The 26,481-nt window shown below is 53.3% G+C and overlaps 3 protein-coding genes across 7 annotated transcripts in view; 1 reads left to right on the top strand and 2 right to left on the bottom strand.

Annotated features, from left to right (window-relative positions):
* Window positions 1–853: 853 nt before the first annotated feature.
* ISCA2 (iron-sulfur cluster assembly 2) lies at window positions 854–2,675 on the bottom strand. Of its 2 annotated transcripts, XM_074542622.1 has the most exons (4): window positions 1,944–2,104; window positions 1,614–1,782; window positions 1,361–1,476; window positions 854–1,165 (listed from the first exon to the last, which is right to left on the bottom strand). In XM_074542622.1, the coding sequence occupies exons 1-4, from the start codon at window positions 2,027–2,029 to the stop codon at window positions 991–993; spliced, it is 546 nt and encodes a 181-aa protein (XP_074398723.1). In that variant the 5' UTR covers window positions 2,030–2,104; the 3' UTR covers window positions 854–990. The 2 variants fall into 2 exon arrangements, with proteins under 2 accessions (XP_074398723.1, XP_074398722.1); XM_074542621.1 differs by lacking the exon at window positions 1,361–1,476 and having other exon boundaries at window positions 1,538–1,782; window positions 1,944–2,675.
* A 3,607-nt stretch (window positions 2,676–6,282) lies between these two features.
* On the top strand, window positions 6,283–8,426 carry NPC2 (NPC intracellular cholesterol transporter 2). The gene is made up of 4 exons (XM_005479802.4): window positions 6,283–6,445; window positions 6,526–6,633; window positions 6,821–6,993; window positions 7,623–8,426. Exons 1-4 carry the CDS (start codon window positions 6,361–6,363, stop codon window positions 7,707–7,709), a joined length of 453 nt encoding a protein of 150 aa, XP_005479859.2. The 5' UTR covers window positions 6,283–6,360; the 3' UTR covers window positions 7,710–8,426.
* A 620-nt stretch (window positions 8,427–9,046) lies between these two features.
* The window catches only part of LTBP2 (latent transforming growth factor beta binding protein 2), a 70,965-nt gene continuing 53,530 nt past the window's right edge, over window positions 9,047–26,481 (bottom strand). For 2 of the 4 annotated variants that reach the window (XM_026792505.2, XM_014267556.3), the window contains 22 exons: window positions 26,031–26,070; window positions 25,528–25,614; window positions 24,407–24,532; window positions 24,096–24,224; window positions 23,581–23,700; window positions 22,512–22,631; window positions 22,184–22,306; window positions 21,859–21,984; window positions 19,372–19,494; window positions 18,950–19,075; window positions 18,730–18,852; window positions 18,370–18,501; window positions 17,299–17,424; window positions 16,430–16,573; window positions 15,965–16,156; window positions 15,762–15,842; window positions 15,032–15,160; window positions 14,657–14,797; window positions 14,245–14,412; window positions 13,503–13,766; window positions 13,113–13,262; window positions 9,047–9,912 (listed from right to left, as the gene is read on the bottom strand). In XM_026792505.2, coding sequence (XP_026648306.2) covers window positions 9,746–9,912; window positions 13,113–13,262; window positions 13,503–13,766; window positions 14,245–14,412; window positions 14,657–14,797; window positions 15,032–15,160; window positions 15,762–15,842; window positions 15,965–16,156; window positions 16,430–16,573; window positions 17,299–17,424; window positions 18,370–18,501; window positions 18,730–18,852; window positions 18,950–19,075; window positions 19,372–19,494; window positions 21,859–21,984; window positions 22,184–22,306; window positions 22,512–22,631; window positions 23,581–23,700; window positions 24,096–24,224; window positions 24,407–24,532; window positions 25,528–25,614; window positions 26,031–26,070 — 2,937 coding nt within the window. In that variant the 3' untranslated portion in view covers window positions 9,047–9,745. The remainder of the gene's footprint in view (window positions 9,913–13,112; window positions 13,263–13,502; window positions 13,767–14,244; window positions 14,413–14,656; window positions 14,798–15,031; window positions 15,161–15,761; window positions 15,843–15,964; window positions 16,157–16,429; window positions 16,574–17,298; window positions 17,425–18,369; window positions 18,502–18,729; window positions 18,853–18,949; window positions 19,076–19,371; window positions 19,495–21,858; window positions 21,985–22,183; window positions 22,307–22,511; window positions 22,632–23,580; window positions 23,701–24,095; window positions 24,225–24,406; window positions 24,533–25,527; window positions 25,615–26,030; window positions 26,071–26,481) is intronic. The other 2 variants (XM_074542619.1, XM_074542620.1) reach the window with 2 other exon arrangements.

Below are 26,481 nucleotides of genomic sequence, written 5' to 3'. Positions count from 1 at the left end.
CCAGTTTTTCATTAAACCGTGAATGTTAGACAGAGACTAAATGATAAACCAAGTTATGGAAAAGCTTCCCAGACAACTGTAAGTCAAAAGGACTTGTGAAGCCTTAGGCAGTACTCCTGCTCTCCTCTATCACCTAAACCTCCCTTCCTGCTGGCAAGAGAAGGCAGCAACCACACTGTGAAACCTGAAAGCCTGTACAACCTAAAATTCCAAGTCAGGCTTAAACAGCACTGAAGCATAGAGAGCTGTGCATATATATATATATAAATACATATATATATATAAAGATTTTTCTTCTTTTCATAGATAAAAGACACAAGATATTAATTCTTCCGACCTCAATGTTTTTGGTTTCACTTACTCTGAACAAGTAAAAACCATCACCCCAGGAACTTACAGCAAAGCCACCACAGGTTCCTGGGACCAAGAGAATCCTGTTCAGCAAGAAAAAAGAAAAGCATCTGGAAAAGCCCACTGTAAGCTGGGCAGTGGAGAGTCAGCAGTACATGTGAGAAAGACTCCAAGTCCTATTTGCTTGGAAGGTAAGGAATAAGCAACACTAGCCTGAAAGAACCCAGATTCCACCCGCATGTAAATGCACAAGCAATACCAATCAACCTCACAGACATTTTTTAGTAAGACCTTTCAATAAACACACACACACACACATATATATACAGCCTTCTCTTGCAGAGACAGTTAAGTAGTTCCACAATCAGGACGGGGCTGGCCAGTCAGCACCACCTGGCCAGTGGATCACAAGGTGCTGAAGATGCTCCTGTGTGCGTGCTCATGGTTACGGCATTGTTTCTGAAGGGAAGGCCAATAAGTCTTGGAGACAGGCTCAGTGCAAACACACACACAGCTGCAGTATTCTGTAACAGCTGTGTCACAGGGTAAGGGAGATGAGAGGGAGCAGCAGAGAAAAGAACAAACATAAACCCTCTGCCAAAAGTGTCTGCAAACAGTGTCCATCCATGGTAAGTCCAGTCAGATTTTGATAGAGAAGGAAGTTCCACATGAGCAACCCTTCTCTGCCTGGGGGTTGCTCACCACCTGGAAGGAGCTTCGGATCAGCTCTTGGCTGAAATCCACCATGGATCCTTTCACAAAGGCCAGGCTGTCCACATCCACAACCACACGGGCACCACCTTGTTCAAACACCCTGCAAAAAAAAGCAGCATATTTAACCACTAACTGTGCCAAAGACCTTACAGAAAAGCACAACCTCAGCATGCTCCTTATCTCACAGGCTTCCTCCCTTCAATGCAAGACACTATTATCTCACACATAGCCTTCCTGCCATTTTTGCCAAGAACAGTAACACCTGATCACCAAAATCAGGTCCCTTTGTCCTTGCCTGTCATCGGGATTGATAACTGTGTCCAAGGAAAACTTGTACTGGAAGCCAGAGCAGCCACCTCCTTCAACCTGCAGCCTGAGAAACTCTGATCCTTCTGCAATCTCCAGCAGCCTCTGCAAATAAATAAAAGGAAGAGATCTAAAAGGCCTGCTGAACAAACTAGTGGACACTCACACGCCTCCTCTGCGGGACGGCAGGGCAGGCAGGGTGGAAACCCTCCCAGAGACACCAGGCCGCTCCGAGTCCCCACCTTCACGCAGCTCTCGCTGAGGAAGATCTGTCCTTCGCTGGGGCCGCTCTCCGTCGGGCCCGGCTCGGAGAAGGACGACGCCCAGCGCAGCAGGGAGCCAGCGGGGCGGGCAGGGCCGCCCGGGAGCCTCGGCAGCGCTCGGCCTGGGCACAGTGGAGCGGAGCAGCGGCTGCCTCGGGAAGAAGGGAGAGGGGGCGCCTCAGAGGGGTCCGCGCCGCCGGAGCGGGCGGCGGGCCGGGCCCCTGCAGCCACCAACCCCTGCGGCGCAGCGGGGACGTTCTGTGCCCCCAAGGGAGGGTCCGAGGGGCCGAGTGTCCAAGGGTACGGTACCTCGTCCGGCCGCCCAGCGCCAACATCCACCACCGCCGCAGCGCCGCCGGCGCCGCCATGCCGGCCCAGCCCCGCCCCGCCGCCATGGCGGAAGTGCGGCCGCAGCGGGCGGGAGCGGCCGCGCCCACGGCGGGGCGGCACCGGGGCGGCCGTGGCGGTGCCTGTGCCCGTGCCCGTGCCCGTGCCCGTGCCCCTGCGCCGGCAGTGCTCGGCGTCAGCTTCAGTGAACGCGTTAGAGGCGCTCAAAGGCACGAAGCTGCTGTTCGCCTTTGGGGGCGTTTGCAGCCATGAAGCAGTGAAGAGTAATAAAATAAGCAGCGAGCGCTGTCTGTCCGCGCATGCTTGTCCCGGGATTGGCCGTAGGGTTATCCTGAGCAGAACCCAGAGAAGGATCAAGGTGCCGCCGCAGGGCAGTTGGGTAGGCTGAAGAGCAAACACGGGGGGTTTAGGGTTTCTCCCTGATTCCGGCTTTTCTGCTTTGCTCTCCTTTATCAGCTGGAGGCCAGTCGTCTCCAGTCGAAGCGCTTGCCCGGCGCTCTCACACCCACACCGGCCCTCGCCTCCCACCGCGGCGAGGGGGGCGGAGGCCGCGGCCCCGCAGGGCCCCCCCGACTCCGGGCAGGCCCCTGCGGCCACCCGGGGCTCGCTGCCCTCCCACGGTGGTTTCAGCACCTCCTGAACGTTTGCCGTGTGACAGTGGCCTAGCCGGTCGATCATGGAGCGCTTGTGGTTAAAAGAGTGTTTTATCTCTTTGTTCCTCATGTGCTTCTGGGGGAGGAATCCTGTTCCCCAGCCCTAGCCAGGCCCGTGGAGAGTCATACAGTGACTGTGTGAAAGACTGGTGGAAGAAAACCTGTCATCCCAGCAGGAGGGGGTGATTTACCGTCAGAGGACTTTAGGACCTTGTCACAGTTAGCTTTCTCACCATCCTGCTCCGAGCAAAGTGATTCTTCTGTAACCACGGGGTTTTGCTTTTTGTTCCACCCTGAGCATGTAAATAAAGACTGGTTTGAGCTGTTTAATTTTGCCTACTCTTGGGTTAGCTCTAATGATGCTAGGGTAAAGCCAGGAAAGTATCACAGGCAAGGTCCCAGCAGGACTGGTACTAATGCAGGCACCTGCAATAGTTGATGAATCCTCATCAGGAATATTGGAACATTGAATGTTTAAATAAAAACATATTGGGGTGTTTCTCGACTATTATGAGTGTGGCATCCCAAAAGCTGACAACTTTGGAGGAGGGAATGAAAACCTCGTTGGAGAAAAGACTCAGATGGATCATGCCTGATTTCTTTCTATATTGCATTAGCTTTCTTTCTCACTCCTGTCGGGTATATTAGATTGATCTTGCATTTCTCCATGTTGTGGCTGTATTCACTGTGAACACCTTTTGGGGAATGGATGTAGCCCCAAAAAACAGACACTTTGGAGTTGCTTTCATTTTTACTGTGTTAAAGTGACAGAAATGTGGCGTGCAGCTTCAAGGGTCTTTGGGACATTGCTGAAATGATTATTGCAGACTGAAAGAATGAGGAAAAGGGCAACTAGCATCACTCACAGTTAATATAATTAATAATCTGCTGTGCTGAGAGACTCATGGTCTGGGCACAACTTTTTGGTGTGACAAGGGGAGGTGGAGGTAACTAAGGAGAACAGCTATTCCCTTGCATCTCATCACTGGCCGTTTTTCCTTCAATCAGCTATGTGGTACAGGGATGGTTAGTCGCTTTTTTTTTTCACGGAGTTACAATCTAGTTTTTCTTCCTTCTTGGATTCTTATAATTTTTTGGTCATATTGTTTCTGATAGGTAGACACAATCTGTTTTTAAGTTTGTGTTTTGATTTTCTGTTCTTATTCTGGTTTGTGGTGTCCTGGTTTGGGGAGTTCCTTTAGCTCCCTTTAAGTGCACTGTATTGAAAAGATTTATCTGAGAGTTGAATTTTCTAGCTATTTTGCTCATTTCTCCTCTGCAATATGATGCTAAAATCATCTTTTATCTATTCTGAAGGGAAACAAAATTTTTTTCAGTGCTTCAGAAACTGGTGATAATAAAACCTCAGGCGTGGTGTTGAATACAAGAGTGGATGAGATGAATTTAAATGTGAGTTCTGACGATCTGTAGCAAAAGGAACATGTTCTGGCTGAAAAAACAGTTAAATTGATTAGTGTCTGTATGTGGATTTTTCTTGAGAACCTGTCTGCTGTGTTCACTGCCACTGTAGTGCCTGCAAGCACATTTGTTTACAGAGCTGCAAGTGCTGTGTTGGAGGGATTTGGATTAATCAGGTGTAGATGGCTGATGAAGTGGAACTTCAGACTTTATCCTCATGTAATAAAGTTGAGTTGGTTGAACTACAAAAATTAACAAGTCCAGTATCAGTCTTACTGGAGAGAATTTGTCTGCTTGCTTTCTTAGCCTTTTCCACTGGTGTTTCTGCAGTGCAGCATAAGCTCCCTGTGATGTTGGTAACCTGAAAGGACCTCCATCTGCAAAATAATGAGATCAGCCTGAAGTTGATTTGAATCTTTCTTAAGCAATTTTTGGCTCCAAGGGAACCTGGAGGCTTATGCCTGTTATCAGATGTCACAGGGGGCATGTGCCTAAAAGCAAGGTCTGTTTGGCCAAAGATGCTTATGCTGCCCTGGAGAATTTAAGCTTTAGTAGTGTTATTGCAAAACTGACACGATAGTAATGTATGCTATCAGCTAAAAACCTTGGGCAGAAGGTTTCTGCTTCTTTCCTCTGTAAAGGCCTTGGCTGTAGATTTACAGACATACACTTATTAGGCTTTTTACTACGCCATTTTGGGGTGCAGGGAGGGAAACATTTTCTGTGAAAATGTTAATTTGGATCCTAGATGCAATGATTTTTAGTTCAAAGCCTTTGAAATATGTGTTGACTTGTATGTAGATAGTCACTGCCATTATGTAAAAGCATCTGTGAAGCAAAGATACCTGGTGAGTTGTTTCACAGGGAGGCATCCTGATTTAATGGACTGTGGAATTTGCTCCCAAGCAGATTCCAAGCACTGCTTATCCTGTGAATGTGTGATGGCACTTTGTGGTGTTGCTCTGACTTGACAGCAGTTCTGTTACCAGCAGTCAGATAGGCAACTTTCTTTACCATCTGTAAGACTTGAAGGATGTGGATAAGGGAAGCCTTTTGAAGGGCATGCTTTCCATGTGCAAGGAAAAGCCTTTATCTGGGTCAGTTATAAAGTGTGCTAGGTAGTGTTAAATACATGGCTTAGTCTCAGCAGGGGTTTTTTGAGGGTGTTTTTTTGGGTTTTGGGGATTTTTATTTGTTTGTTGGTTTGGTTTGTTGTTTGTTGTTTTTTTTTTCTTTAATAAAGTTTTGGTAAGTATCCTGCTATGCATGTGTCTTGAAACTGAATGCTTAGTTGAAATCTAAAAAAACACCCATTAAAAAGCCCCATACCCCTCTCTGATGTGACACCGTTTGCAGAGGGCCTGAGCAAAGCATGGGGTGCCACCTCTGAGTCACTGGGCTGTGCGGCTGCAGCTGAGCAGGCAGACACCTCACTGGGACAGAGGTCTGAAGGGGGACGCTGTGTCAGCTCTGCCACGTTCCTACCAAATCAGCACTCACGTGCCTCTCTACTGTGTTCTGACCTGATCCCAGAAAGGCTAAAATTTGCTACCATGTGAAATTGGTGAAAAGTTGTAAACGTCAGTTTGGGTCAAATGCTTTCTGAAGCGTCATCTGGTTTGCCTTGGCATCCCCAGCACAAAGCAGGGAGTCTCTAGCAATTCACGAGTTTGAGAACCAGAACTGGCGTGTGTGTGCTCTGTGAAAGGCGGCAGACACGCCAGGTACTCAGCAGATGTAATTCTTGGCACTCGTGTTGCGCAAACAGCTTTCAACATGCAGAACAGGAGGCATGGGATATGTACGAACAAGGCCACGGACGAGTCTACCACAGCAGCTTTGTGGGCGTTGCTTTCTCCCCTTTCAGCGGGGGCAGCAAAAGAGCTTCCCGGTCCATGGCACTGTATCTGAGCCTGCCTGTCCTCCGGTTGCTGCCTTTGACACTGACGGTCCCAGGACAGCCCGGGAGCGGGCATGGCCAGAGGCAGCGCTTTTGGAGACGGTGTCAGTCCGTCTGTCCAGGGGCTGTAGTTCCAGCACACCACCACCACTCCCGGGCTGTCCCGTAGTCCCCTGTCACGACAGAGGCTGTCGTGAGAAACTCTCCCACCGCCCTTTCGCGGCTGCAGCCTTGCCCTCGGCCGCGGGGGCGGGCGGTTCCTCCCCCCGGCCCTCCCGGGGATCGCTCGGCGGCTCCGGCCCGGCCCCGGGGCGGGGCCCGCCCAAGCTGACCGGCGGGCGGGGCCGCCGCGCTCATGTGACACCGCGGAGCCGCCGCCGCCGCTGCCGTGCCCGCTGCTGCCGCCATGGTGCCCTCCCCGCTCGCCCTGCTCCTGGCGCTGGGCGCCGCCGCCACCGCCCTGGCCGAGCCCCTCCGCTTCGTTGATTGCGGTGAGTGGCTCCGGCCCGCGGGGCAGCGGGAGGAGAGCAGCAGGCGGAGACGGCCCGGTAACCCCGACTCTTCCTTGCAGGTTCCATAGACGGCAGCATCCAGGAGGTGAACGTGAGCCCCTGCCCCACTCAGCCTTGCCTGCTCCACAAGGGGACATCTTACAGCATCAACGTCACCTTCGCCAGCAGTAAGGAGCACATCCCCAGCGGGAGTGGGCAGGGGCAGGGGATCCCCTCTGTGTCTCTCTGCTGGGACGGGAGAAGGGCAGCTGGAGAGGGATCTGGGTGGAGGGAGTGTCCCTTAGTTGTGTTCTTGCAGCCTCTGGGGTGTGTGAAGGGCACGTGTGGTATATGTGTGTTCTCCGTGTTTTGCAGAGATCGAGAGCCAGGGCAGTAAAGCAAGGGTCTATGGGGAGATGCTGCACGTGGACATACCCTTCCCTATTCCTGAGCCTGATGGATGCAAGTCTGGGATCCAGTGCCCCATTCAGAAGGGCCATTCCTACAGCTACCTGAATAAACTGCCTGTGAAGAGCGAGTACCCCAGTGTAAGTATGCAGGCAGCTGGTCAGCTTCTCAGCTACCGCCTATACTGGAGTAGTCTCACCACCTGCCGTTAAGGGAAGACACCTGTTCTGTTCTGGTGAGACAGAGTAGACTCCATACACAGCCTGGTGTTCTTTTTGCTGTGTGACCCTAGTTTCAAGTTCCCACTTTGGGACAGGCCCAGCTAAGGAAGCAGCCTAGCTCCAGCTGAGAAGTGGCTCCAGCTGCTCCAGTATCTTCCTGTGCCGTGCTTCCTGCACCAAGCTTCCCACCAGAGCCTGCTGCCTGCAGCTGAATGTTCCCAGACTGGGTGCGCTTGACTCTGGCGTACAGTTCAGCTAGGGATGCTGCAGGGTGCTTCCACTCTACTTTTGCAGGGAGTGGGAATTCAAGTGTGTGGAGGTCTCCTGTGTCATGTAACCGGGTGCACTCCAACCACAGATGGTGCTCCAGGAATCAGTGCATGAGTGTGGCCCACCTACTGCATGCAAGGACAAGGCTCCAGCTGTGTTCTCTTTGTGCAGAGCTCCCAGGACCTCTTTGCTCCACACAAGTGATAACTTTTCTCCTGATGCCCTTGCCTTAAGATTTCCTGAATGTTCTTATTTCCCTCTACTTCTCTCTCTTTCAGATTAAACTGATTGTGAAGTGGGAGCTGGTAGATGACCAGGACCAGATGTTGTTCTGCTGGAAGATACCAGTGCAGATTACCAGCTGAGGAGCTCTGCCATTAGTAGGGTTTGGGGAGGGGAAAACTGGAAACAACACAGGCCAAATTCTTTTATATAATAAACATTTCTTACTGCTTCCTTCAGAGCTCTGCAGCCTCTGAGCAGCCAGCACTGTGTTCCTTGCAAGATCAGCCGCTGGCAGAGTGCTCTTACTGTGTTTAGGTGACACCCCTGGGGTGTTTTCCTAGCAGCTCAAAGGGGAGCAGTGTCTGCTGCAGGAGTGACTGAGCATCATCCTCCAGCCGCTCTGCGGAGGCAGGCGCTTTATCTGTTAGACATGGAGCTGTCTGTCCTCACAAAGGAATTTCTCAGTGATGAACCTGGCTATTGTCTGAGCTACCTGATAACCCTTCAGTGCCTCTTCTAGAATGCCTGCTGCATCCACCCTCCTGTGTTTCTCCTGCTCTGTTGTGATTGGGATGCCCCCAGGACCTGCATTTGCTATCCGTGCAGTGAAGCAGAGGGAGGGAGGAGGAGTCTTTCCCTGAGCTGACAGCCTGCTATGTCCTGGGCTTCTGCTCAAGCCAGCAGGACTCCAGCTGGGAAAACCGTTTTGTGGATGCGAAGCCAAATGGTGTTCAATGTCTCTGCAGGGATGATTCTTTCTCTAACCAATATTTTGCACTACTACTAACTTGGAGCTGCTGTGAGCTCCTGAATCTCTTTTTATAACTTTCCTTTTAATAAAGGCTAGACAAAATCTGCTTGTGTCGCATTCTGTGAGTGAAGAGGATCAGGAGGAAAAGCGGAGTGTCTGGGCATCTTCTAGTTGGGATTCAGCTGGTCTTCTTAGCTGAAGGCATGAATAAAGGTGGTATGCTGGCCTAAGTGTGGGTAACCTGGAAGCAGCCAAGCATCTCTGTTGATGGTATCCAGCTGGCAATGTCTGGCTGTGCTCCTGCTTTGCTAGTCCTATGCAGGCTTGAAATTGTGCAAAGGGTCCCTGAAGAGGTGGTGGCATAGAACATAGCCTTGCTTGCTGCAGCATAGGTAAGGTCTTCATACTGAGGGCTCCAGGGCTGGAAAAACAACTGTCAGAGAGCCCTTACCAACTGCAGTAAGCTATACTTTCTCACGTGGGAGCTGCTGCTCCCTTGTGTGAGAACAAGGCAGGGTGTGAACAGCTACAACTTCCGTGCTGTCTGCAGGGACTGGAGCTGGCTCCTGCCACTGGTGCTGGGCTGGGGATTTGGCCTAGCAAAGCTCCCTACTCTGGTTTGGGAGCAGGAGGAGGCCATGTGCCAGCTGAGAGGGCCAAGAATTGGCTTACAAGTGGGATGGCTGTGCCCTTGGCAGAGGCAAGACAAGCATAGTTCTGACAAGCCCCAGTGTCTTGAGCCACAGGGGCCCAAAATAAATGTTTTATTTAACAACATGAGAGAAGTTTCCAGCAGACTCAGTTAAAAAAAATAACCACCAACAACTTTACAGAAAGGAAGCTGGACCTGCTTCCCCTCCCCCTGCCCAGCTAGCATGGGGCACAAAGTACAGGGCTAAAGGCCACAGGGAGAGCTGCCCCTGGGGCCCCTCAGGCCTCTTTCCCATGCCCCAAGGTTAGGCAGCAGCTCTAGAAAGCTGGGGTGGAACCCCCATCTTAAGCTCTGGCCTGGACGCTTCACAAGGAGTGGGGCCAGCACCCGCGGTGTGGGTAAGGCTTGTCACTAGGTCAGTGCAGCAGTGGCAGGGAGGTGAACCCCCTTTCTTGCAGGGTGAGGGAGACAGGCAGGGCTGTGTGGCAAGGGAAGGTGTCCTGTGAGCCTCCATGACACAGGGCAATGTGACAGGCGCTGAGGACTGGGGTGGGCTCTGCTGCAGGAAGAGCAGGGGCTGGCAGGGCCAAGAGGGGTGCAGAGGCTGGAAGCTCAGCCCTGACCTATAGAGAGAGGTGGTGGGGAAGCTGTGCACTTCGAAGGCGAAGGAACAAAGAGCCTCGAAGCACCCACAGCCGTGGGAGGCCCTTCTGTGTGCTCCCAGGTCCCAGAGCCATGTGCAGGGGAGCAGCCTCACCCCTGCTCTCCTAGAGCTACGCAGCTGCTGGGTTCTGGGCTGTCTGGGGCACGCAGTGGTGTGACCGGGCCAGGGCCACGTAGCCCGGCAGGCACTGGCAGCGGTAGGAGCCCTCTGTGTTCTCACAGGTGCCACCTCGGCACAGGGGCTCAGGGTTGCCCACTTCCTCACACTCGTTGATATCTGCAAGGAGAAGGATTGGGCTGAGCTGGTGGCACAGTGAATAGTCCCACCCAAAGCCATCTCCTTGTGCCCCTGCCGCCCCCACTAGCCCTCCCACACACACAGGTTCTGTCTGCCCTGTCTCCCAACCAGTACCTTCAGTATGTCCACAGTGACCCCAGCAGCCTCCCATGCCCTCAGCATATCTGCAGAGCATCTGTATTATCCAAGGGTGGCATCCCCAGTGTCCTTCAGCACAGTACTGAACCCTGCCCCATGTACACCAGACAAGAGTCCCTCCAAGCTCTGCAGCTGGTGACACCCCCGAGTAGCAGCTTTTGGCTAACAAGTTATAATAGCCTAAGATCTGGGGAAAAGGCCACTTCTAGCCTTGGAAAATGTTCTTTTCTGATCCAACAAGGTCAACCAGGCAAATGATGGTGGCCCTGAGAAGCCAGTTATCACCTCCAGGACCAAAACACAGGGGGACTTCGTGCTGCACAAACAATAGCTTATTTCATTAACCTGAAAACTGTGCCAAAGGGCTCAGTTGGCCAACTTGTCAGGCTGGAGTGTGCATGTGAGCCCTACCGCAGCTGCCCTCCTGTGACAGGTCTGCTCTGCTGCTTGTACTCACCTGAACACTCTGTCTGAGATACACCCACTTGTGGTGAGGCCATGAGCAGGACAGAGCACCCATGTGCAACCCCAGAACCATTGTTTACACCCACAGGTGCAAACAGAGCCCAAATCCTCACCTACCAAGGCAGGTCCAACCCCTCTGACCACAAACTCCAGACTCAACTCCCACTGGTCAGCAGGGAGTGGGGAGAAGCTGATGGGTTCAGCTGGCCACCCAAGGGAGAAAGAAGGCCCCAGCGGTAGCCAATGGACCCTGGGAGGACCAAAGTGCTCTGCCACCCCAGGGACCTTGGATTATCTCTAGCATAGGTGGAGGGGCCATCTGACAAAGAAGTGCAACCCCAGGGAGAGATGCTGGAAGCAAAATTTTAAGGGAGGTAAGAGAAAGCACAGCAGTCACAGGAGGAAGATGGAAAGGGGAAACATGAGAAGAGAGAGCTTGAGGAACAAGATAGATTTCACACACAGCCAAACCAATTGCTGAACTGACACTATGGACTCACACTAAACCTCAGGATCAGACATTGCCATGAACAGGATGGCTTGCTGGGAGCCCAAGGAGAAGTCAGGCACATCAAGGGAGGGAGATGTGCTTTGCAGCCTCAGAAGCAAGGGAAAGTAAAAGCTGAAAGAGCAGACAGGCTGCAGTCTGGCCACCAAATCGAGAGGAGAAATGAAACAAGGACACTTTAGCCCAGAGAGACCCAAAAGCCAGAAGCAACAGTGTAGTGTTGCTAGCAGTCTGCACCAAGTCCTGCAGTTTGCCCACATGGGCAGGGGTGGGGACACACAGCCCACTTTCAGGGCATGGCTAAGCTGCTGCCATAGGGAAGTGAGAAGGGAAGTGCTGCAGCAGCTGCAGGAATATTCTAAAGGCCTGAAGTCAGCAAGGTAAAAACACGGTGATGATGAAGAATCAAGCAAGAGAACTGAAAGGAAAAAAACAGGTTGCAGTGTAAAATGGGGGCTAGTTAGTTCAGGATAGAAAAGGCAACAAGCAAAGGCTCCATAAATATGTTGGCAGGAAACAATGGGGAATGTCAGTCTATTTCTTATCAACAGAGAAAACAACAGCCAGTTGAGTTGGCTGGAGCAGCTAACACGGGTTTTGTTCCAGCCATCATAAAAACATTAGTGGTGATCAGAGAGGGCACAGACCATGTTTGAAGTGTTTAAACAAGGGTGCAGGAGCACAGGGAGAGAAAGGTCACAATGATGGAGAGGTTCAACAGCCAGAAATAAAGCAGTTACATCCATAAAGTTTTGTGGCAACACAAATTCATGTGCTAATGCTGCCTGCAGCCCCTTAAAAGCTGACAGTTCTTTCTGAGGTGGGAGCATAAAGGAGGCCTCAGAAAAGCAACAAAAGATAAATCTCATAACCATCTTCAAAAACAGAGAAGGGAAAATCCAGAATTATAGTCTGCTCACCCCTAAGCAGTTCAGGTTTGTGAGTGATTAGGTCATAACCCTCTAAAGAATAACAAGATCATTAAATAGCTGGTACAGATCAGTTAAGGCCTGATTACGTTAAGCCAATCTGGTTCTCTTCCCTGACCTGATAACTGGCCTGTCAGATAAGGGAGAACTGGTGGATATGATGTGCCTTGGCCATGGTGAGGATTTCAACACACTCTCACATGACACACTCAAACAGATTGAGAAAATACTCTCTAGATTAAACTGTGGCAATTGCACAATGGACCACACAGCTGCACTTCAAAGACAATTAGAAATACCTGGCTGTTACAACAAAAACCCTTTAAAGCACAGGCTGCAGTGGTCAGTCCTTAGCCCTACTCCAAGCAAATATTGTCATTAAGGTAGACAAAGCAAGAATCCCCATGCTTATAAAATATACGTGTGTGACACCAGGCTGCAAGCACTTTGCAGGGTTCAGACTTACTCTGATATAGTAGCAGTCCAAATTCAACCAGACAAAATTCATTGAAGGCAAATGCAAAACATTATGGCCAATGAAAGGAAAACTGTGTACAAATGCAGAAGAGGGAGTAACATCTCAGGCTGCCATTTTGCACAGCTAGCTTTGGGGTGGTATAGACCATGGGTTCTGTATGAAGAAGATGCACCATTGTTTTGTACAGTAAGGATGCCCTGAGTTGGAGTAAGTGCTGTGCCTAAGGAAAAAGAGTGTCTTCATCTGCTCTGATGAGTGCCTGAGGTCTCAGCTGGCTTGGAGACATATAATGAAAAGGATGGACACATGGCATAGGGATCTAGAGGAAATGCAGAGAGAAAATTTGGAACCATGTCTCATAGGGCAGGGTGGAAAGTGAGGAATTTCACCAGGGCAGTGGCAAGTGTAGAGGACATTAATCACAGTAACAATGGCTTGTGATGTACAAGAGTGGTATGAGAAGACAAGAGACATCAGCCGCTCTCGGTGATGCCCCAAGCCGCTCTTACCTAGCTGCCAGCAGAAAGTGGCCGGCGGAACTTCCACGAGGGCCCTCCCAGCCGTATGGGAAGGAATCGGAAGAGCGGGAGCGCTCCTGCTGCCGTCCCGACCGGCACCGGCAGGGAGCAGCCGCGGCCAGGGGACGCGGGGCCTCACTCACCCACGCAGGCCATGCGGGTCATGTCCAGCTGGAAGCCGTCGAAGCAGTCGCAGGTGTATCCCTCCGGGACGCGCACGCAGCGCCCGTTCTCGCAGCCGTTGAGGATCCCGCACTCCTCCGCCTGCAGCCCCTCGAAGCCCTCGTAGAGACCTGGAGGGCGGCAAGGCGGAGTCAGAGCAGGGTGAGCCTCAGCCCAGTCACACAGGGAATATCGGGCATGCATGCAGCAAGACAGTGAATGACCGGGACTGACTCAGGACTGACTCAGAACAGCCAGGAACAGCGCTTGCTCCAGCCCTGGAGCAGCCCGGCCAGGGTGGGAACCAGGAGGCAGTCAGTCCCCACGGACACAGTCTGGTGGGGAGGCACTGCTGTGTCTCCAATACTCACCAGTTTGGCCGGGCAGGTAGTGGGGTGGAGACCGCGCTGGGCCATGGTGGAGAGGGCTGCCACGAAACTCACTGCTGGGTACCCTCCGAGGGAAACTGGCCTCGGGGCTTCCGTACTCAGACTCCAGGTAGTTGTAGTAGGGGCTGGGAAGGCCATAGTGGGGGTCTTCCAAGCTCGGTCCATACTCATACCTAGGTCTTTCTCGGAGCTCACCCCCTCGCTCACTGTCTTCACTGGCCCCATTACACAGGAAAGCAAAATCAGCTGCAGGTAGTGAGGAAAAGGAAGGGTCAGTGCAGCCTGGCTCAAGGTCCACTGTATGGCCAGAGGGTGTGCATCCACACTGGGTCAGCTGAGCCAGACCTGCCTTCCAAAGCTGCAGCTCTGTAGTTTGTTGATTGTCAAGAAGACTAACTCCAGTCTGGGGCCAGCAGGTTCTTGAGCAGCAAGAACCCCATTTCCCAGGGTCCTCCCATCCCCAGCTACCACTGCCTCCTAACGTGTGCAGAAGCAGTGGGATGCACAGGGCAACTCTCCCCTCAAATACACTGGACTTGCTGCAAACCAGTTTCAGGCACATTCTACCCACTGGTGCAGCTCAGCCCTATTGAAGTGTGTGTGGGGTTAAGTACTCCTTGGGCTGGCTGCAACAGTGCAGAGATCTTATGCATGACATGACAAGTGGCAGCCCAGCCCATTCCCACCTCTGCTGGGAGATGCTTGCCCATGCCACCCAACTTACCAGAGGACCTGTGGGGACAAAGTGCACAGTTCTGGCCCCAGGCTTCGCCGAGCCGGCAGCAGCACTCGGTGTACGTGGTCTGCTGGCCATGCAGCAGGTCTTGGCAGATGTAGTCGGCAACGGTCTGCCAGCAGACGTCCAGGTGGATTTCATACTCCTCCAAGGTATCTGTGAGTGACACAAGCAAAGGATGCCATGGAGATCATCCAGAAGAGTGCCTGTCCATCTCGTCCCAAGATACATGACCATGTGCACCAGTTTCTGCCCCCTCCTTGCCCTGGCTGCACCCTGTACTGGTGCTGACACACCTCAGCCAGGCACCAACACCCCACCCACTGCTCCTCTTGGAGGACCCAGCCATGGGGCAGGATGTATGGGACAAAGATGTGCTGCAGTGGAGGATCAGTCTCACCTGCCCTGCTGGAGAAATTCACACACCGATTGCCAGTGGCATCCAGCACAAGAGGGAGGCTGCAGAAACAGTGGTAGGAGCCTTCTGTGTTCAGACACTCGCCATTGATGCAGTACACTTCATTCTGACATTCATCCTGATCTGCCCACACACAAGGACAGGGCAATGTTTCAGGCTGGCAGACATGAGCAATGTGACCCTTTTCCCTGCCCAAATGGGGACCTCATGGCCTCATGCCCTTCTCTCTTGTTCCCCAGGAGGGTCCTAGGAAACCTGTTACCTAGACCTGGCCCAGCAGGGACAAGTCTGGGTGTAGCAGCACAGCTGTCCCCCTGTGTGCAGTGGGGTGCCCACTGCTCTTTGAGGCCATCTTACCAACACACTCAAGCCTGCTGGAGTCATAGAAGTATCCTGTACGGCAGAAGCACTTGTAGCCAGGCACCGTGTTCAAACACTGTCCATTGCGGCAGAACTCAGAGCCAAATATCTCACACTCATCCATGTCTGAAAGAGGGATGGAGGGAGGGCAAGTGTCTCAGGAAGCAGAGCCTTGGAAGCAAGGTGTGCTGGGTGCTATACCTGCAGAAAGCTGTCACAGCACCTTGCCTGGATCGCTGACAAGTCCCTGAGTGAGCCCCCACCTCTCCCACAGGCCCCATGCTTGCGAGCAGAGGGAGAAGCACCCCCAGGCAGAGCAGGAGGAGGGATGGTGTGAGCAGGACACTCACAAATTCATGTGTATCTTAAGCACACAACCCCCATAGAGGCAAAGTGCCAGACTGAGCAAGGTGGCCACTGGGAGATCTAATCAGTAACTGGAAGAGCTGTGTCTTAATGGTCCACATCCCCATGGTTCATTATGGGAGACTTGCACCAAGAAAGAATGACTTGCAGCAACAAGGCAAGACTGGAGGTAGGGGCACTTCCAGCTCAACAATACTGGCAGTCTGGGATTTCTCTGGAATGGGGAAGGCAGCAGCAGGATGTTAGCATCCCCCACAATAGGCCTGGGGAGATAGTTTTATCAATGCATTTTCATGCAGGGTTTTACATACTGCTCTCCCTCTTCCCCCATGGAAGAAATGAAAGAAAATGGTGCTAGTACCTGTGAAAGAAACTTTTCCTGAGAGCAGATCTTCCTGGGGAATATAGCCCTTCCCAAGAGGGCAGATCTCTTGGTACTCCACTGACCAGGATACAGATGCCAAGAGGAAATGGAAAGAAAAGAAGCAGCTCGTTAGTGCAATCAAGGTGGAACTGGCAGGCAGAGCACTGGCCCTGCCTGGTGTGGTGGGGTCACAGACCTACCTGTGCCTGGGATGGGGCAGGGGTAAGTCTCACAGTTGTCACCCCAGGCTGCCCCCACCGTACAGCAGCACTCCTCCTTGGTGATGTTTTTGGCCAGGACGCTGTCACACAGGCGCACGTCACTGATGTGGTAGTAGCACTGCTTGCGCTCTGCGCTGTCAGAGACGTGGGCTGCACGTGTGTCGGAGCTCTCTAGAAAACAGCAGAGCAGGGATGGGATGGGGTCCTTGGCACCCCAGTGCAGCATCCCACACCTAGGAGGTCCCAGAGCACACCCCTCACCAGCAGTGTGGCCTTCCCAAGTCCTCACTTTCAGGCTCCCGAGCTCTCCCCAGACTAACACTTGCCCATTATCTGTGCAGGCTTGTACAGCCCTGTCAGCCCCTCATTTTTATCTCACCCCAGCCAGGGCTACCATGCTCCTGTCTAGCTGCCACCCATGCTGTGTCACAGTTGCCTACTCACCCACGGCAGCTCGGGGCTTGCACTGCCCTGCCTCTGTGTCGTACTCCTCGTGGTCACTGGGGCAGAGGCACAGGAAGGATCCCTCCACATTCTCACAAAGAGCAGTTCCACACACGGCCACCATCAGCTCACACTCATTCACATCTGCAAAGCAAAGAGCAGCAGTGGGCAGCAGGAGCCCTGCCTCTGCATGGGCAGCCTGTGCATGGTCTGCAGCATGAAGCTACCCTGCAGTAGGGAGATGAAAGCTGCTAGGGATGAGCTGAGAACTACATTCACACTGTGGCTTGACACAAGTCTGGCAGGAGCCTCATGCCCTGCTCTTAGTGGATCCAGAGCCTGAACTCCAGCTTGCTGAAATCCAGTGTGTTGCTGGATCACAGAATGGTCTAGGTTTGGAGGACTCCAGTCCAACCCCCTACTCAGTTACAAGACCCACCAGGCTGCTCAGAGCTTTTTCTTCTTGGGTCTTTAAAATCTCCAAGGATGGCAACTGAACAAACATCACAGGCAACAGTTCCACTACCTGAAAATTTTCCAATGAAAACTTTCTTCCTTGTAATACACCCTGCCTGATCTTTACAGGGACCCATTAAAGTACCTTTGTAGCACCTTCACTGTCTCCAACCCCCAAGGACCTGCTTTTCACCTGGACAGAATAGGGCTCCATGTTCACGATTAAACACTCACTTTTTCAGAGCCTGGTCCTTTGCAATCCCAAAGATCTGCTGTGATAAGGGAAGGGGTTTTGACTCCATGAGCTGCCCTGTCCATGTGAGTGATTCTCAATGCGTGAGAGCAGTCCCTGTCTGTGGTCTGGGAGCCATCACCCAGCAGGGATGGCTCTTCTTTGCTGACTGCAGACTCACCAATGCAGTAGTGCCCAGAAGGTGAGCTCTCATAGCCACGGTCACAGAGGCAGCGGAAGGAGCCATCCGAGTTCTCGCAGAAGCCGTGGCTCCCGCACAGCGTCTCATTGGCACATTCATCAATGTCTGCAGCAAAGCCAAAAACAAGAACTGTCCTAGTCGCCACTTCTCCCAGTGGACACCCCTACTCAGGTCTTTTGGCTCTGACCCCAAGATCTGGGACTGGGACAGGCACTTCCTTGATGTGAGGGACTGGGTCTGGCTGCTCCAATTACCTATGAGTATGCATGTTAAGAGAAGCTTCTTGCAACACTGAGAGCCACAAAGAAGCCATGTGAAAAGAGCAATAGGGGCAGGGGGGAATGGGAAATTGATGGGAAGTATGGGAGGTGACTGGCAGGAGTGGCTGAGGGTAGCAGTTTCCTGCAGAGGTGTAAAGGGACACAAAGCCTACAAGCTCCAGCTGCTGCATGGAAACTTTCTTGGAGCAGTCAGAACAGCTGTGTGTCCACAACCCAAGGTTCCCAAGGCCAGGGGCAGCTCCACATGCTAAGGCTGAGTCTTAGTGCAGTCCAGAGCCCAGTGGCTGGCAGCAACCCTCCCTGCTGCAACCTTCCCTGAGCTGGGGGGAGCCTCAAAAAATGCAAAACCCCCTTTGCTCTTTCCTCTTTGCTGAAGCCTAGGCTTGAAACCCAGACTGACTAGTCTAGCATGCTCTGGTACCAGCAGCCTTTCCACTCACCCAGGCCTGCCAGGCAGGTGACTGGCAGTGGCCCCAGCAAGCACAGCTTACAGGGAGCTGCGGTCCAGCCCCAAGCCTGGAATGGCTGTAACCTGCCCAGGACTCTCCCCAAGCGGAAAGCAGCACAATGCAGTGTCTGTTCCAGATGCCAAGAAGAGAGAAGTCTAGACGCAAGCAGGCAGCGCAGCCAAGAAAACAAATTCTCAGCATTATCTGCCTCTCCACCAGCCACACATTTCCTCCTCCTCCTCCTTCTCTCTTGCGCCTCTGGCAGAGATGTTCCTGTTCCTGCCAGGGTGAGGGGCAGGGAGAGCCAGGGCTGTACTCACCAATGCAGTCACCCAAGGGGGTCCAGTGGAAGCCAGGCTGGCAGCCCATGATACACCGGTAGGAGCCCAGGCTGTTCTGGCACCGCCATGTGCCGCAGATGGCATCCCCATATTCTTTACACTCATCCACATCTGCAGAAAGGAGAGCAAGGGGATGAAGATGGTCAGATGGGGACCCTGTTTGTTCAATGCAGCACCTGGGTCTGCTTTGGCTGGCCAGAGGTCTTGAACCAGTGCTAGTCCTCCTTACAAGTCACCAGCATCTTTGAGTGCTGGGAGCAGAACTGCCCTCCCCCTGCACTGGCTTCTTTCATCCCCTCAAATTCTGGGAGGCTGATCTTCCCAGCAATGAGCTCTCACCCACGCAATCATCAGTCTCCGGGGAGTGTTTGAATCCATTTTCACACAGGCATCTGTAGGAGCCTTCTGTGTTCAGACACTGGCCTTGTGAGCACAGGGACTTGTCTGCACATTCATCCACATCTGTGAAATCAAGACAAAAATGTCAGCCTGGATCTCAGAGCAGGGCAGGAAGCAGAGGGCAGGACCTAAGGTTTGTTCCTGCCACCCTTCAACTCACCTTGGCAGCTGACTCCACCAGCCACATTTGAGAAGCCAGGAGCACAAATGCAGAAGTAGGATCCTTGACTGTTAAGACATTCGCCATTGGGACTACAGATCTCACTGTTCAGGCACTCATTCACATCTGCAGAGGAAGCAGAACCGTGCACCCAGCCCTGGGGTACATCCTTCACCAAAGCCACATGGATTCCCTGTTCCCAGTCTCCTACAGGCAGCCCTCAAAGGGCTCCTGGCCCCTTATTTTCTCATCATGGAAACAGAGATCTTCCCTGTCCATGGTGAGCCCAAATTTGACTACAGCCTTATGGATGTGCCATGCATGGTGGCATCACTTGCCTTGGCACCAGCAGCCTCCCTGCTGAGAAAGAAGGGGGATCCAGTATGTCCTGGACCCAGAGGGCTGATGGATGGGGTTCATACCTTTGCATATGGTGCCATTGATGAGCTCAAAGCCAGTCTGGCAGTGGCACTCATAGGAGCCCAGTGTGTTTCTGCACTCTCCCCCCAGGCACTGGACAGCAGGGTCCTCACACTCATCCAGATCTGCCAAGAGGAAGGGCACAGCACAGAGTGAGGCCCCAGCTCTTGCCACCACTGGAGAAGATCCCCATCCACAGAGGCATCACCCAGATGTTGGCCTGCAAAGCGGGTTTGAGCTGTCCTCCCAGACCATCCCATCACAGTGAGAAGAGGGTAGAGACTCCCTGTTACTGGGGTTTGCAGATTCAGCCCAGACTCTTCACTCCCTTCCATCATAGGGACCAGCAAAACACTATCCCAGCACCAAGTCAGTGGTGCCCAGTGACAGGACCAAAGGCAAGGGGCACAAACTGAAATACAGGAGGTCCTGCCTGAACACTCTTTCTGTGACAGTGGCAGAGCACTGGCCTAGGTTGCCCAAAGACATTGTGGAGTCTCCCTTCTTGGAGATACTGAAAAACTATCTGGATGTAGTCCTGGGCAGGCAACTGTTGGTGGCTCTGCTTGAGCAGTGTGTTGATGAGATGAACTCCAGAGGTCCCCTCCAGCCTTAGACATTCTGTGACTCTGTGAGCACAGGGGTACTGCTAACCCCAGTGTCTGTCTCCAGCAGACCTCTGCTCTGCATACAACAACCACCAAGAGGCCAATGCTGAGTCACAGTTGTTGACAAATCCTCCCTTCAGCCGACTGCACAAGAGCAAACATCAGCAGAGCAACGCAGCACCAGCCCTACCTTCCAAGGCTCTGCTTTCTCACTTGCCAGACTTGTCTACAATATCCTTCTCGTGGAAGAGCTGTCCAGGGGCCTACAACAACTCTTACCCAACTGCAGAGCTCTCCACAAACCCTCTCTCACCCAACTCTCCCAGGCCTTGGCCGGAATCTGCTGTCACTCTGAGGATTTTGCTCACAGCAGAGGAGAGAGGGATACCTTCCCTCACACAGAGGGCTGCAAGATGCCAGCAGGCTGCCTGCAGCCCTTGAGGTAGGGGCAAGCACGGGAGAACACGGCACTGACAGGAGGTAAAGCCCTGAGACTGGCAGCTCCTGAAGGTAGGGAGAAACACTTTCCCCTTTGCAGAGCACTGAGCATGCCACAGGCACAAAGAGCATCGATCCCTACCACCTCAGGCAAAATTCCCAGCTTTTCACTCTCAAAGGGTTGCAAGAAGCAGTATTATTGAATCCTTCTGGACAGGAACCAAAATCTAGTTTATTTACCAAAAAACTATCACAAAACCCTTATCATGTTTCAAATATGAAACCTAAATCCACAGATAAGGCCACCAGCCAAGGCAGGGAGGAACATACCATTCTGCCATCAGGTCAGTGTGACCCAAACAATATCAAACCCTGATAAGATGCCCTCATGAAATGGCTGGGACAAGGTGGCTGAGCTGGGGCAGCTCATGTGGAGTCTTGGGAAAAGGGGAGGGCAGATGTAAGGCATCAAACCACGGCTCTTCCATCACACCCAAAAATCAAATGCAAAATTAGTTCATTTCACACTGGCTTTCTCAGACATCAAAACAGAGAGAATTAAGGGAGGAAAACTTCCCTCTACTCCCCTCCTGGAGGCCCCCTTCCAGGGGGATCCTTCTGAGAGTCACATCAAAGGCAAGATCTTACATTTGCCAGCTACGTGCAGGCTGCAGGGCTCTGCAGTGCTCCAGAGATAAATTCTCAGCACGTGGCCATTCTTTAAACAAATACCTTTGCCAGCTCTGCCCTTTCCCTTCCTTGCTCCAAACAGGGAATTTGCATCAAGCCATTTCAAGCCCAGGATATCCCCCCCCAGTCAGCCATCAGAGATGGAGTTTTGCTGCTTGTGCTGGGGCAGTTGAGCTGTAAAGCTGGGACTGAGCACTCTCATGTCTCAGCACTGCAACCAACACAAATCAGTGCTGCTGTTAAGTCTCCGCCAGCATACCTGGCACAGCAGAGACCTTGTTCTAAGCTTTTCCTTTTAAACATGTCCAAGTTATATTAGAGACTGGAGAAAAATTATGAAACCTGGGTGCTCACAGTCTCTCCATGGGCAGGCAGTGGACCCAAGGTTTCTCCTTCTGTTGAAGACCCACATTTGATGTATATGCACACAGTTCTGAACTTAAAGACACACAACTCTGCCAATGTTTCCAGGCCCCCTGTACTCCTCTGGCCTTTGTCATCATCTTCTAGATCATCACTGGTCCATGAATCCTTCCCCCCATCCCTTCCTGTGTGAGCAAAAGCATCTTCCTGCTGCTCCAAGTGACATATGCTCGCAACCTTCCATGCTCTCTGCTGAACAGGAAGCTAAAGAGTTGGAAAAGGATCCTGAGGCTAAAGAAGCCCTCCTGTCCCACCAGTAACCCAGCTATGGCAATGTCTCTTCCCTCATTTCCTCCAGCACCCCCTGCTCTGTTCCCGGGGAAGGGATACCTTCACACATGCTGCCATCTCTGGAGACAGCATAGCCGATGTCACAAGACATGCAGGAATAGGAGCCCTCAGTATTGAGGCAGAGTCCAGAGGGACAGGGAGCCCGAGCTGTGCATTCATCAATGTCTGCATAAACACATGAGGGAGAGAGGGATAAGAGGAAAAAACGCAGAGCAACCATGACTAAGGGGCACATGTGCTGGGGGAACTAGCCAGCATGATGGCCAGGACTCAGACAGAGCCAAGTGCTTAGGGAGAGCCTAGGGAACTCTCTGGACTGAGTATGTGACACTTCAGAGCGTCTGGACACATGGCTCCTTAGTACCTTGGCAGCTCTTCCCATCAGGTGCCAGCTCGTAGCCACGGTAGCAGGAGCAGCGGAAGGAGCCATCCAGGTTGGCACACTGCCCGTGAGCACAAGTCCCCTCCACGAGACACTCATCCACATCTGTGTGACACAGAAGGCAACATGGCATGGGAGGGTGCTCACAGCAGTCCCTCCACACAAGCTATGAGTGCAATATGCTCTGGCCAAACAGGCTGGCTGACTGCAGGAGAAGGATGCTGCCTGTGCCCCTGCTCCTTTTGAGGCTTACAGGGAGCGCTGCCGTGGGGGGCAGGGGTGCTGCCCAGAGGCAGCCCAAATTTCTCACCAATACATCTTCCGTTCCTGGGCCGGTAGCCAGCCCCACAGCTGACACACTGGTAGGATCCTAGTGTATTGACACATCTCCCACTGGGGCAAGAGCTGGGATCCATGCACTCGTTGACATCTGCCAAGAAACACAGTTCTTTCAGGCTCCCAAAGGTAAACAGTGCAGTAGTCTCCAATGTCCTTTCCAGCTGGATCCTCAGAGTTTCCCTCCAGGGCACAGTGACACCCAATAGGAGTTGAGATGAGTTTGCTGGGGCTTAAACAAAATCTCTTTTGGCCCCACCTATCCCTCAGGATCCTACACCCACATCTGAGAGCTGACATAAGTCAGCAGCAAAACTCACTGCTGCAGGGTGTTGCCCAGGCCAGGAATGTGCATGGGCAGAGAGAGGGATCAGAGAACATCTGTGCAGGGCCATCTCATCAGGGTGTTTCGTAACTATGATTAGGATGCAACCTCCAGCTCAGTTGTCCTTAATGCAAGTGCTTTCTGGAGGCTGTGTGGGGGGAAGCAGCATTCTGTGCATGCCCTGTTTCCTGTACTGCCTCCTAAAATAGCCTCCACTCTGTGATGGAGATGAGCTACTGAGAAAGGGGAGTCTTTGATCAAGCACAACATACATTGACAAGAGTGAAAGCTTTGAAGGGCCCAGGTCTTGACATGTGAATGGGATGCAATGGGGATGGGTGGCCTGAGTCTCTGCAGCCTGCTCTCCCTGCAGTCTACCTGCCAGCATGACAATTTTGTGACAAAGCCAAGGTGGCATGAAAATATATAGGCATGTCCTTCCATAATGGGAAGCTGGAATGGGCTGGTCATTGGGGAACTCCATGGAGAGATGGAAGAGAATCTTGGGAGAACTCCATTCCCTCTGCCCAGGAAAGACTGTTCCTCCTGCAGTCAAAGGAGAGGACAGGCAGTCCTTGGGGAGGGCACAGGGCAGACAAATGTGGGAGTGTCCTACCTCCCTTAATGGAGGAGACACAGAGTGATGAGAAAAGGAAGTGTTCAGCCATGTACAGGGTAGGTTGGAGGGGCAGGGGTTGCTGGAAGCAGCAAGCTTTACCTTCACACTGTCCTCTGGGGCCCATGGCAAAGCCCTCCTTGCACTGGCAGTGGTAGGAGCCAGGTGTGTTGATGCACTGCTGTCCTCGGCAGATAGAAGGCTGCTCACATTCGTCTCGGTCTGGCAACACACAGGGAGACAGTCCTGAGTCTTCCTCCACCAGTGCCAGGAAGGCTGGGTGCCAGAGAGCACATGCTCCCCCTGCAGCTGGCTCTACCCAAGGGATCTGTGCTGAGGCTCTCCTCTATCCCCCACCTGCCCCAGCATCCTCCTAGCCATGAAGCAGTGATCAGGGCTGGCATTACAAACTCCTGCCTGGACCTTCATGGGCAAGGTCCTATCCCCAAGCAAGCAGGAGAGTGATTGCCATGATCAAGCTGTCTATGGCAGGCCTGTGGGAAGGGAGGATGTGCAGGTGTGCATGTGTGTGTGCACATTGATGAGAGAGTGTGAGGTTGAGAGAACAAAGAGGCCCTGGAGAGATGGCAGCTCTGTGCCAGGTGAACACTACTTACCCTCACAGCTTTGCTTGCCCGCCGAAACAGCCAGGGTGTACCCAGAGTAGCAGAGGCAGAAATAGGAGCCTACACTGTTGATGCAGCGACCTTTTCCAGCACAAGGGTCTTTCAGACACTCATCTTCATCTACCACCAGGCAGGGAAGGAAGACCAGCAGTCACCACCTTCTGCTTGCAGCCCCTGCCAGCCCCGCAGAGCAGCAGTGGGCAGGGCCTCAGCACAGCTGCCAGAAGACCTTCCCCAGAAGGACTGAATGGGCTGCTGCGGCCCAGAAGGCAGAGCAGTCAGACCATCAATTGCCAACCTACCAATGCAGTGGAGGCGGCTGGGGTCCAAGGTGTAACCAGGGTGGCACAAGCAGCTATATCCCTCTGGGGTCAGAACACAAGCACCAGCTCCACAGGAAAGGGGTGAGGAGGCACAGCCACTGACCCCTGCAAAGAGAGAGCACAGGGTTGGGAGCAGCACCAAAAGGGTGCATGGAATCTGGTGCCTGCTTTGTGTCCCCAGCACCATACCAGGAGGCTGCTTTTTCCCTTCTTGGAGAGCGATGCTGAGCCTGCTCCTCTCCTTCAGAGAGCCTGCACCCACGGGACAGCAGGGAGGACACAGCAGACCCTGTCACCTCCTGGGGCTCCTGCGGCCTGAGCTGGCATGCCCCAGTGCTCAACTGCACTGCAGCCCTATGCCTTAAACTAGACCTGGTAGCAGAGCCTGACACTTGTGGGGTGACGGCAGGGCCCCCCGCCTCGCACCACCCAGCTAAGCCGAGCACAGGCAGCAGTGAAGGGGCAGCGGGGCACCACACACCCCTCGGCAAAAAGCCAGCGGGGGGAGTGAGGGGCAGCCCAACCCAAACAAAAGGCTATTGAGGAGACGCATTCCTCAGCAAGGTGCCTCCGCCAGGCCCGCTCCCCAAGGTGCTCCAGCCCCCGGCGCAGGGCAGGGACCACACTCCCAGACACTTGAGCAAGCCTGGAACAACAGCGGCCTTGTTTCCGGCGCAGTAAACAAGCCGCCCCGGGGCCACATGGCTGCCCTGCTCCCCCTGCCCGATGAGTCAGCGCACGGCTCGGCCGGGGCACAGGGCCAGAGCCACCGAGCGGGTGTGGGATTGTCCTGCTCGGCAGCCACCGCTGTGCCGGGCAGGGTAGCTGCAGGAGGGGAAGGACCCGGAGATACAAACACTTTGCTCCCCATTCAGCTTTGCTCTTTTGACTCCCCGTGGCCGGCAGCAGCTGGGCCCAGGCTGGGACAAGAGTGGCAGGTGAGAGAATTTCTTTGGGAAGTCAAGGAGGCATGTGGGCAGATAAACAGACTGGTTAAGGGAGAGAGCCCCTGGGCAGAACTTAGGACATAATTTCACTGTAGTACCAGGCACTGAGGGGCTGTGGCAGGAAGTCCCCATGACCGGTGGACACACACCCACCTGCTGGCACCTGTGTTGGAGCAGCAGCATCCCAGGTGGGAGTGGGGCCAGGCTGGCGAGGACCATGCCAGAACTCCTCTTCCTCTGCTGTGGAAGAAGAAAAGAGGAAGGTCAAGCTACCTGATCCCAGGCAGAGATGCTAACCCAAGATTTACCTGTGCTGGCTGTCCTGGCAACCACAGCAGCAAAAAAGAACATAGGAAGAAGCTGCAGGGTGGTTGCAACTCTATCATCTTATTATTTAACACAGCCTCCTTCACTTGCTGGATATCCATCACCTCCCCACATTCCAATAGCCCCACATCAGCCACCCAGTGTGATGGGGTCCTCTGTGCTGCCCACAGCCAGCCCAGCTAGGAGCCTGTCCTGCCCAGCACTAGGGGCTGCCATGAAGAGAGGGGTGGCCCTCGGGGCATGGCATGAGCTCTCAGTCTCCCCACTTTCCTCACTGCCCCATTCTCTTCCCCACACGTGCCCTGCCCTCCCACCAGCCTGGCACTCACCTCTGCGCACGGCAGGCTCTGCAGTGGCATCAGCAGTTCCCTGAGGGACAGAAATATAGGATTCTTGTGCATGGAACTGGGATGCAGCACCCCTGTGACATTTTCCCATCCACCTCCTGACTCCTTTTTCTCCCCAAGATCGCCATTCTAGGAGGAGAAGCTGTTCCAGCTGGGTGCATTTGGCAGGGCTGCTCTGTTGTCATCCTGGGCAGAACAGCTTCAGGCCATGCCCCGAGGGCCACCCACAGAGGGGCTGTGGCAGCACACTGTGCAGATGAGACCAGGGCACTGCTGCCAGGCAGGCATCTCCTCAAGGTGGCCAGGAAGGTCATCAAGGCATGGTAAATATTGCCACTGTCAACAGCAGCTCTGGAGGGCTGAGGACAGCTGCTGCTTTGACCAGCCTCAACAGTGCTCCCTTACCAGAAGGGTGTTTTGTGCTGGAAGCTCT

The sequence above is a fragment of the Zonotrichia albicollis genome, chromosome 6, assembly GCF_047830755.1.
Source record: "Zonotrichia albicollis isolate bZonAlb1 chromosome 6, bZonAlb1.hap1, whole genome shotgun sequence".
Taxonomy (NCBI): domain Eukaryota; kingdom Metazoa; phylum Chordata; class Aves; order Passeriformes; family Passerellidae; genus Zonotrichia; species Zonotrichia albicollis.
The sequence above is the reverse complement of the archived record's forward strand: the minus strand, read 5'-3'. Positions and strand labels throughout refer to the sequence as shown.